The sequence below is a fragment of the Sinocyclocheilus anshuiensis genome, unplaced genomic scaffold (genome assembly GCF_001515605.1).
Source record: "Sinocyclocheilus anshuiensis isolate Anshui unplaced genomic scaffold, SAMN03320099.WGS_v1.1 scaffold614, whole genome shotgun sequence".
NCBI classification, from domain to species: Eukaryota; Metazoa; Chordata; class Actinopteri; order Cypriniformes; family Cyprinidae; genus Sinocyclocheilus; species Sinocyclocheilus anshuiensis.
The window spans coordinates 506124-517438 of record NW_015542367.1 but is presented as its reverse complement, the minus strand read 5'-3'; the positions used below and the strand labels follow the sequence as shown (position 1 = coordinate 517438).

The window sequence follows — 11315 nt, the reverse complement described above, 5'->3', positions numbered from 1 at the left end:
TATATATATATATATATATATATATTATTATTATTATTCTTACATTTCATACAGTTGACTGTTGACAAACATGATGCAGGGACAAACAAATGCCTCTGTAGGAGGTTTTGTCTCATATTTATATCATAATAAGAGCATAGAATTTAGCAGGGACGATAGACATACCAATACTAAATTGTCCCTAGCAATAGTTTTGATCAAACAATTTAATACTGTTTGATCAAAACGGAATTACTGTTGTTATAATTTCGGCCGCATCTGAAAAAGGTCATGCATTTGATATCAGCTGAGAGGTTCGAGTAGATGAGCTACAAAAGTACGTCCTTGAAAGTGAGCTTTTCGAATCTCTGAATCAGTTAAACCATTGCGTCGCAAAATGATTCGAAGCTCTCCAATCGGTTCACGTATCGCGAATCATTTGATTCAGATCCGGACTTCGGAGCGCGCATCGCAAATCTTTATTTCTGATTCTTTCTTTCTTTGTTTTTTTTATTAAACCGTACAAAACATCAAATCATTAAGGCAGTAAAGTTATGAAAACCACACACAGAAAAAAGAAAGACAGAAAGTATACACAGATACAAATCCCTTAAAGGGATAGTTTGTGTGTGTGTGTGTGTGTGTGTGTGTGAGGACATTTTGGCTGGTCCTCACATTCTGAGAGCCCTTTAAAGGCCTGTTTGAGGGTCAAGACTTGGTTTTAGGGGTCAGGTTATAATTGGGTAAAGGGTAGGTTTAGGGTAAGGAGCTAGAGATTGCATGAATGTCCTCACAAAGATAGCTATGCAGAGTTGTGTGTGTGTGTGTGTGCGCGACATATGAGGACACAAATTTTTATAATGACATGGGTATGACAAGGAGAAGGTGACTTATGAGGACATTTGTGTCTGTGTCTCTGTGTGTCTGTGTCTGTGTGTGTGTGTGTGTATGTGTGCGTGTGTGTGTGCGTGTGTGTGTGTGTGTGTGTTAGTGTTAGTGTTTGTGTGTGTTTCGTGTCACCTTGCACTGCAGGTATGTGGTGTGTAGTTGTCCGTCTGTGTCCTGTGTAATGACCTGCATGACGTTCTGGAGCTCTAATGTATTCACACATGCATTAAATATTAAAGCAGTTTTTGACAGGACGTGTTCAGCGCGGTGTCAGAGTAGATATGGCTATGTGATCACTCAACACACACACACACACACACACACACACACACACACACACACACACAAACACACACACACACACACGTCTCACCTCAGCACTTTCCCAACATCAGAAGCCAAGAGATGATAATGAACCTACAGCTAATGACACTCCATTCATAAAACACACACACAGAGAAGAAAGGAAAGCGTGTTGGACCTGCCAGTCGGGGCTCTTGGCGTACGACAGCGTCTCTGAGCTCAGCCAGAAATATCGTTTCTTAAAAGCGAAGCGTTTGAGCAGCTGAGGTCCTTCGGCTTTGTGTTTCTGCAGGAAACCTTCCTTCACGATGACCGACGGCAAAAACACGGTGCGCTGCGGAGCTTCAGACACTGTACAGAGAGATAAAACCAGAAACTCATTCATATCTAAAATACATTTGCTTTAGGTTTTAATTAGGATTTCTTCCAACAGTAATGCATGCATAAATGACAGAAATGAATATTATATAAAAACTAAAATAAAATATTTTTCCAACATGAACGCATGCATAAATGATTGAAATTAAAATTACATTAAAATAAATATAAAATGAACAATATTGAATATAATATAAATTATAATATTTCCAACATGAATGCACGCATAAAATAATGAAATGAAAAAGATTTAGAAATAAATGTAAAATAAACCATATATAATATAATAAAAATGCACAGAGAGGCAATGAGAAACTAGATTATTACTGTAATCATTTCTATCTAAAATCCACAAGGTTTTAATAACAGATTGACAGCACTGAATGCAGTGGTTTGAGTTGGTTGTGTAGTTCTGCAGTGCAGACAGCAGGTGGCGCACGGGACTGCAGTCAGTCACACACACAGGACAGCGGCTCATATTTCACTCACACATGTGCAGATTACAGTCGTACAGACTACAGTACACCTCCAGAGTCTGGATGTATTGTGCTGATGTTTGTCTCTCAGTTATTCTAACATGCTTTTAACAGATCGAACACACACAGATGCTGTGGAGTGAATGAGTTTGTGAAAGAGCTGCAGGTGTGACTGTTATCAGACTCCTTGCCTAATGTATTCACACATGCATTAAATATTAAAGCAGTTTTTGACAGGACGTGTTCAGCGCGGTGTCAGAGTAGATATGGCTATGTGATCACTCAGTCAACCTAAACACACACACACACACACACACACACACACGCACAACACACACACACACTCACACTCACTCTCTCTCACACACACACACACACACACACACACCAGCTTTTAACCATTGCTTTTTTGCAATCTACTTTTTTGCACTAAATTTGTAAAATGTTTTGTTATATGCGCCATAACATACCTGCATATTTTCAGTATGCATATAATAAAAAAGACAATATACAGCCTTAGAGAAAAAAAATGAAGAGATACATATATAAAATATATTTAAAAAACATAAAATATATAAAATAATTGTATATTTTGTATATTTTAGTATCATTATTAATATACTACTGTAGCTTTTGCTAATATATTGAATTTGATTTTATTTTTATATTTTCTGTTTTAATTTTAATTGTAGTTAAAGTTTTAGTAATTTTGTTGTGTGTTTTTATCATTTTTATCTTTTTTTTTAAATATGAAATTTAGTTTTTATAAAGTTATACTTTTACTTTATTTATGTTAGTACTTCAACTAAAACTAAATGAAAATGAGAAATGTTGCCTTGGCAACTAGCTGTTTTGTTTTAGATTTTATTGTATTTCATGTTGTGAAAATGCTTTTAAGGTTTTAGTTCAGCATAATAACCCTGGTTCAGGTTTTAATGAGAAGTATTTTTAGTAAATAGTCTTTATAATTAATTGTCTGCCTCAGTCTGTCATCATGGTAATACGTTGCTGTGATATCTGTGGCCAGTCGTCATGGCGACTCACCGTTGCTGTGATCGATGTCTATGAGTTTGTCCAGGAAATCTTTGACGGACGCCACGCTGCAAAGGATGATGGGATGCAGAGGGGTCATCCACTGCTCCTTCCCATGACCCAGCTGAAGGCCCAGGTTCCCCACGCTCTGAAGAGCCTGAGAGAGACGGAGAGAGACGCTCACGGCTCTGCAGGTGTGAGTGGGTGAGTGAAGACCGGACAGCATGTCATTAACCCGTTTACACTGCATATGTGCCATTGATTAAACTAGTGAAATGCCTGCTTGAAGATCCAAGTGCTTCAGAGTTGATCGTGTCCAGACAGTAACCCTCATTCCGTGAAGTTCATTATGGCCACAGTGACAGCATTCAATCAGTTGCGCTTGTGTATGTTTAAAGTGCATTTGAAGTTTCGCCTGCATGTTTCGCATTTCAAATTCAAAGACCGTCCTATATTTTAAATGCAAACTACGACAATATTAATTCCTAAATTGATTCCTTAAAACATCCCATAAAATGCACTGATAAATGCATGTTTATTTCCTGAGTTTATGCATTTTCTATTGAAACAGGACATGTTAGAAAAGTAAAAAAAATTTAAAATGATATAATGATAAAAATGATGATTTCTCAAACATGAATGCATACATAAATGATTGATGTAAAAATTATATAACAATAAAAGTAAAATAAAAAATATATATTATAATATAATATAATAAAAAAAAGTATTTCCAACATGAATGCATGCATAAATGATTGAAATGAAAATTATATAAAAATAAAAGTAAAATATACAATATATAAATGATTACTGTACATAAATGATTGAAGTAAAAATGATATAAAAATAAAAGTAAAATATACAATATAGAATATAATAAAAATTGTATTTCCAACATGAATGCATGCATAAATGATTGAAATGAAAATTATATAAAATAAATATAAAACAAACAATATATAATATAAAAATTATGATTGTTCTAACATGAATGCATGCATAAATGATTGAAATTAAAATTATATGTAAAATAAACAATATAGAAAATAGTAAAATAATATGATTTTTCCAACATGAATGCATGCATAAATAATTCAAATTAAAATGAAATAAAATATTAAATGTAAAATAAGCAATATAGAAAATAGTAAAATAATATTTTTCCAACATGAATGCATGCATAAATAATTAAAATTAAAATGAAATAAAATATGAAATGTAAAATAAGCAATATAGAAAATTAAAAATATGATTTTCCCAGCATGAATGCATGCATAAATAATTTAAATGAAAATTATATGTAAAAAAAAAATAAACAAAATAGGAAATAATAAAAACTATGACTTTTCCAACATGAATGCATAACATGTCATAGTAATGAATGCCCAACTCGAAAGTAGGAGCTTCCCAGGTGCATTTCAAGGCAGCGCTAGATCGGTGGAAGGTGTTTTTTTTTTATAATTTACTGGGAGTGCAATTTCATTAAAGAGAGCATATAATGGACAATTGCACATTTTATTAATATAAAGCTGAATTTGAGATGTGAATGTACCTTAGCGAGCAGCAGCAGAGTTCTGCTGGTCCTGGTGTCGGCGTGATGGTCTCTCAGCTGGAAGAGTTTGGGCGTCAGAATCGCAGGAGCAAACAGACGCAGGAAGAAAAAGCCGCTGATGGCCAAATACTTCACATCCTACGAGAGACAAACCGTGAGGAAAACCACACCATTATCATCATCATCATCATCATCACTGTGAGGGTCTGTTCAGATCCTCACCTCGTTCTCGGCTTCTGGAAACTGTTCCTCCACGCGTTTATGGAGCTGTTTGAAGACGACTCTCATCACAGGAGGACACTGGGAGACAGAGCTGACGATGGCCTCCATGATGCTGCTCAGATACGTCTGCAGGAGCCCCACGCTGCTCTCCCTGACCTCGGCCTCCGACGCCGAGCCTTTAAACGAGATTCGTCTGGAGAGAGAGCGTGGTTTCAGATGCGCAGATATTACCCGGCTGCATCAGTGAGCAAGTCATTGTGATTTTTTCTTTCTTTCTATGCAAATGAGGCTCGTTATAGTAAAACTCCAGTGCTATTAACAGTCGCTGAAAGCAGACAGTAAGGAGGTTTATTTAAAATACTTTTTTGTGTTTTTTTAACCGTGCATCTAAATGGTCCCTCTCGCTCATTTTCTTATAAATAGGAACAACTGCGCCGCTCATTTTGTTGGCATGTTTGAGTCGTTTCTTGATTTGATAATTCCTTCAGTGAATCTCATCTCATTCTTAGTGAATCCCCCGCTTCTTTGAGACATTTTTTAGCAAGCGAACACGATATTCTTGCGCACATCTGTGTGTTCTGCGTTGCTTTCAGACAGGAGATTCTGACTGCAGAACCTACATGCATTTCTTTGCTTTTCTGCACTTCAATTCATAGAAACTACTACACAATTACTTGAATTGAGGTTATTGTTATCATTGGTTTCAGATAAAAATGTCACATAAAAATGTATATACACTACCGTTCAAAAGATTTTTTTAATTAATATTTTTATTAATCAAGGATGCATTAAATTGATCAAAAGTGACAGTAAAGATATTTATAATGTTAGAAAAGATTTCTATTTCAAATAAATGCTGTTCTTTTGAACTTTCTGTTCATCTGTGAATCCTGAAAAATAAAATGTAGCACAGTTTCCACAAAAATATTGTGCAGCACAACTGTTTTCAACATTGATGAGAATCAGAAATGTTTCTTGAGTAGCAAATCAGCATATTAGAATGATTTCTGAAGGAGATTACTGGCGCAATGATGCTGAAAATTCAGCTTTACATCATAGGAATAAATTACAGTTTAACAGATATTCACATAGAAAACAGATATTTTAAAATGTAAAAATATGTCACAATTTTCCTGTTTTTACTGTATTTTTAATCAAATACATGCATGACCAAATGGCGACCAGAAGAGACTTCTTATAAAACATTAAAAAATCTTGCCAACCCGATACTTTTGAACGGTGGTGTATACATAAAAAAGTTGTAAATTTAAGGAATAAACAAATATTTAGAATATTTAGATTCTGTCCCATACTGTCCTATACTATTTCTATCAATATTTTACAGTTTTTTTTAAATGTTAGTAATATTTTTTTATATTTTACATATATTTAAATATAAGTTTTATTTAAAATTCTAATAATATTACACTTTTTTTTTTTTTACAGTATTTCAAATATCAAATAAATGCAGCCTTGTGAGCAGAAGAGACTATCAAAAACATTACAATATCATACCGACCCCACACTTCTGAAAGGCGGTGTATATAATATTTTTCAAATATAAAACCTGGAGACGTTTGGTGCTCAGTGACATTTCTCATGCTATACATAGATCTAAAAGCCAAAGTTTGGAGAGTTCACTGCTGTTGCCTGGCAACACAGTTATTTTTCCAGATCATGGCTCTTTCATCTGATGATATACTACATGAATGAACTACCGTGTTGTGTGTGTGTGTGTGTGTGTGTGTGTGTGTTTCTACACACCTGGAGCGGCTGAGGTCTATCTTGCAGGGATCCAACTCGACGTATTTCTTTTCCTCAAAGATGCGGTTGATAATGGGCTTCAGAACCTCGTGAAGATACAGCATCCCGACGGCCTGAGAAACACACGGACCTTCTGACTACAGTCACACGTTAAAAACACAAGCTTATATTTCAGAGGAAGGTGCACACACACCTTCATGAACTGCTCCATGGCTTTGGAGGCCAGTGAGTTGGACCGGAAGAGTGTGTTTGGATCTGCTGTTGGGGAGAAACAGAAAACAAGTCCATGTGTTTCTTCCTCCAGAGTCCATCAGAACAAACCCCGACCAGAAATGATCATCTGTGCATATATTTTACTACGAGTGTCATCCATAGAAAAAAGTAAGTACAGGTAACCAAGGCTGCATGATGAATCGTAATAAAACCAATTAATTAATTAAAGGCTGAGGCTGAGATTTAATTAAGTATTTTTGTTTGATGGTTTGAAAAAGTTTGAAAAATTACGAAATTAAGACTGCCATCAATATTAGCATTGTAAATTTACAGTTATAATGTAAAATAAAATTATATTATTATGACAATATTTTTCCTAAATGCTCATTATTTTTTTAAACAATGCAATATTATATAATAGTAACATTTGTTTTTTTAAATTTAGAAATGTTTATATTTTTATTTAGTAATAATACTAATACTAACAATAATAGTAATACTAATATAATAATGCAATAATATTATTTTATAGCCATATTGATATAATAACAAAATTGTGCAGCCCTAGTCCAATAGTAGTTTTTCATTTTGATTTTGATTTAGTAATTTCAATATTTTTATTTAATAATAATAATAATAACTATTTATAAAATAGCAATTTATTTATAAATTATCATTATATAAATAATAATAATTCTTATTATTACTTTGTTTTAATTTATTATTGTTTTTTTACTATTATTATCAGAACACATTCCAAGGAGTCTTAATTTAGTAATTTTAATATTTTCTATTATTTATAACTGGATTGTTTTTTTTGTTTTTTTATCATATTTTAAGTCACAATCACATTTTTTCCCCTCAAAAAGCTCACAATTTAAATTTTTTCCCTAAATCATGCAGCCTTAATCATACATAAATCTGCAAAATTAAGTCTATCAAAATTATACTGTACTTTTCATTATTTATTATCTATAACTACATTTTTTTGCATGTTCTGAATCAAATGTGATGTTTTCCCAGTACTACAGTATTTTTACATTTACACTTATGCATTTAGCAGATGCTTTTATTGCATTAAAAAGTAAGTAAAAATGAAAATGTATGTTTTTCTGTCTGTTGACAGTATATTCTGATTTATGGAGAGATAAAAGGAGAAATACAAAATCCCCTCCCCTTTAATTCTGATACATCAACAAAATAAATCAATAATTAGACTTTGGATGTATCCTATGTTTAGATTTCTGTTCTGGAAATGTATGCAAATTAGCGCATAATTAATTAGACAGTGCCTAATTTGCATACGTTTCAGAATACTTGTGTTTGTCTTAATGTACTGTAATTACTCAATTAGGGAAAGGATGGTGGTTCTCAGTTAGTATAATTGGACCTTATTCACCTGTGGTGTCTTGCCTTAACAAACACTACTCAAAATTAGTAATTAAATGTATTATTTATTATATCTATTGAAATCAAGTCTATAATCATGATGCCATATCTGACAGAAAAGACCCTGATATAGATGCATTAAAACTCTTTCTGCTTGAGTTGTAACTTGCGCGACGGTTTTGTCGCTCGCTGACGAACATTCCAATCTTATGATCGTTCCGTTTCCTTTTGAAGCTGCTTCCTGCGGAGTTGCTATGGAAACGCAGGCACTCTGTTTGTCATCACAAACGCAACATAAAACCCCAGCCGAGTGTGAACAACCCACGCGCTCGCACAGCACAAAACATCATTAATGAGAGAGGAGAAGTTCAGATGACTTCTGTGGGTAAATATAGCTGGACTGAAGTCGTCACGTCGCCTACACACAGAAAACGCACGTATCACACGCTCACGTACTGGTGCTGTGGACCTCTCTGGTGTTGAGGTAGTCCAGGAACGGCACGACCAGACCCTGACCCAGATAGATCTTGACCAGCGTCATGGCCACGATCTGCCGGCTCTCCACCGTCGTGACCTCCTCCAGCAGGGTCAGGGGTGTGGGCTCATCCACCTGACAGCATCGGGCACAATTCACAGCGTAAGAACGTGCAATTCACACGGGATGTTTAATTGGAATGACAGGAAGAGGAATTCAACAGATCACAGAACATGATTTAGATGTTATGTTGAATGTTTTTAGGCCTGCATTAGTGTAACACTCCAAACAGAAAGGAAAACTTGAAATCGCATCATATGACCCCTTTAAATGAAATTCAAATTTAAATTAAGATTATGCATTCTGTTTACCGCCTCAATTCAGCTTCTGTTCAAGTTCAGGAATGTAACTAAATTTAAACTAAATTTGACAATGGTTACATCACTGTGGTTCACCTCATTATTTTTGGTTCTAGGTTTCATCTGTTATTGGTGTAAAGCTGAAGCACTAAATGATGTCCTCCGATGATATCTGTGAGGTCTGAGACTGACAGGTGTGTGATGTACCTCTGACGGCGAGATGACGGCCTCCACCAGCAGCTCAATCAGAGGCTGATAGTACACAGACGGAAGAATCCTCTCCTCGGCCAAACGCACCTTCAGACGCAGAGCACCCAGTTTACCTCTGAAACACAGAAAAACAGAGACAGCACTTTCACTCTACTAGATATTGTGTTTTATCCTCCTCAACCTAAATCATCAGAGCCGGCCTGTGAGTGCAAAATGCATTTTTTTGGGTGTTTGCATGATTCCTTTAGTCTGGGGTTTCACAAACTAGGGTTCATGAGGTAATGGAAAGCTAATTAATGACACATTCACATGGCAGTTAATGGTCACATGAAATGCAGGTAAAATAAATATATAATTTTTTACAATATTTATTATTCATAATAAGTGTTAAGTGTTTTATTGTGGTGGGTTGTATTTTACAATGCATTTATTTTTCATTTAAACATTTTCATTTAATTAATTACACTGCAAAAAAATGCAGAAAAATATTCTTACTTAGTATTTTTGGCTTTTTTCCCAGTACAATATCTAAACATTCTTAAATCAAGATACATTTGAGATGCAAAATGACTTAAGATATTAAGCCTTGTTTACTGAAAAAAATCATCAAAATTAAGTCAGTTTTTGCTTAAAATAAGAACAAATATTTGTCAATAGGGTCAGAAAATGACTTAAGATATTAAGCCTTGTTTACTGAAAAAAATCATCAAAATTACATAAAACATTGTTTTATGCATGAACTCACTTAATTTTTCAGTATTTTGAATCTCAGGTAAATATGATTTAAGAATGTTTAGATATTTGCACTGGAAAGCAAGACAAAAATATTGAGTACTTAAATGATTTCTGCAGTGCATTTAATAAATGAAAACATTTAAAATTATAAATAAATAATTTTTTTAATAAAATCCATTAAAATACATATATTAAATATATTACCCATAAAAACACTCATATTAAATATTTAACACTTACTATTAATATAAATATAAAAGAAAACATATAATATAAAATTATAATAAAAATCTATAATATATAACAATTATAATATAATACAAAAAATAACAAAAAATTATAAAAAATATAAATAATAATTTTAGGGGATACTTCAAGAAAATGGTTTAGCTTAAAGTCACCCGGCTGACAAAAGTTTGGGAATCCTTGCTTTAGTGAATCGGATACAATATCAATGGGTGGACATCATTCTCAGTGAATTCACTTCCTTAATGTGACGTAAAAGCAGCTCGTCATTAAATTAAATTACCATCACACACACGATGTGACTAATGAATGTGACTGTATAACACACACACACAAACACACACACACACACACACACACTCTCACACACACACACACCCGGCGTCGTCCTCCGTGTTTCCCAGCGGCAGCAGACGAAACCAGCCCTGCAGCAGAGGAGATCTCTGCAGACACGACAGAGGGATTTCCACCTGTACAACCCAAAAACACAAAGCGTGCATTCAGTACAGTTCACCCAAAAATAACAATTCCCTTTCAGTCGGTCACTCTCGACGTCACATCGGACCCTGTGTGTGTTGCAGACGGCCATCTCCCCTGTGCGCTTCAGCACATTAAAAGAGCAATTTCCAGCTAAAAGAGCTTCATGGGTGGAACGTCTTTTTAAAGATTTCTTACCATCCGTGTGTTTATGGGTGCGGTCGTTACCTGGCGCTGGGTGATGGTCACGATCGCTGCCTCTCGTGCCTGGGCATGAAGCACGCTGAGGTGGCTTTCGTGGATGACTCATGCTCCCAGCATGAGTGGCAGTGGAGCGGTCGGTTGCGATGCAATTGTGTCCAAATGCCGCTACCACTTGGCGGGGCAAACCGTTGCTCCCATCCCGGGCCTGTAGGCACTCGTCGGCCTTGATCGGCAGTGCTAATACGGCCTGTGGAGAAGCTGCGTCCGCCTTACACGCTTCGGCGTTATTGCAAGTGCACCAGGCTAAGGCACTGAGGGACTTGCACAAGGGTGGTCACGACCCGGAAGTTCTCAAAGAACTCCGCACCGCGACGGACCTCGCGCTACGAGCGACGAAGGTTACGGCGCGG

General features: G+C 35.3%; 1 protein-coding gene across 1 annotated transcript in view; it reads right to left on the bottom strand.

Moving 5' to 3' along the window:
- Window positions 1-1258: 1258 nt before the first annotated feature.
- Window positions 1259-11315, bottom strand: part of rasal1 (RAS protein activator like 1) — a 25089-nt gene continuing 15032 nt past the window's right edge. The window contains exons 8-16 of the mRNA XM_016491171.1: window positions 10603-10694; window positions 9241-9358; window positions 8656-8809; window positions 6791-6855; window positions 6598-6710; window positions 4834-5026; window positions 4612-4749; window positions 3069-3213; window positions 1259-1521 (exon numbers count right to left, since the gene is read on the bottom strand). Of these exons, the coding sequence (XP_016346657.1) occupies window positions 1259-1521; window positions 3069-3213; window positions 4612-4749; window positions 4834-5026; window positions 6598-6710; window positions 6791-6855; window positions 8656-8809; window positions 9241-9358; window positions 10603-10694 (1281 nt within the window). The remainder of the gene's footprint in view (window positions 1522-3068; window positions 3214-4611; window positions 4750-4833; window positions 5027-6597; window positions 6711-6790; window positions 6856-8655; window positions 8810-9240; window positions 9359-10602; window positions 10695-11315) is intronic.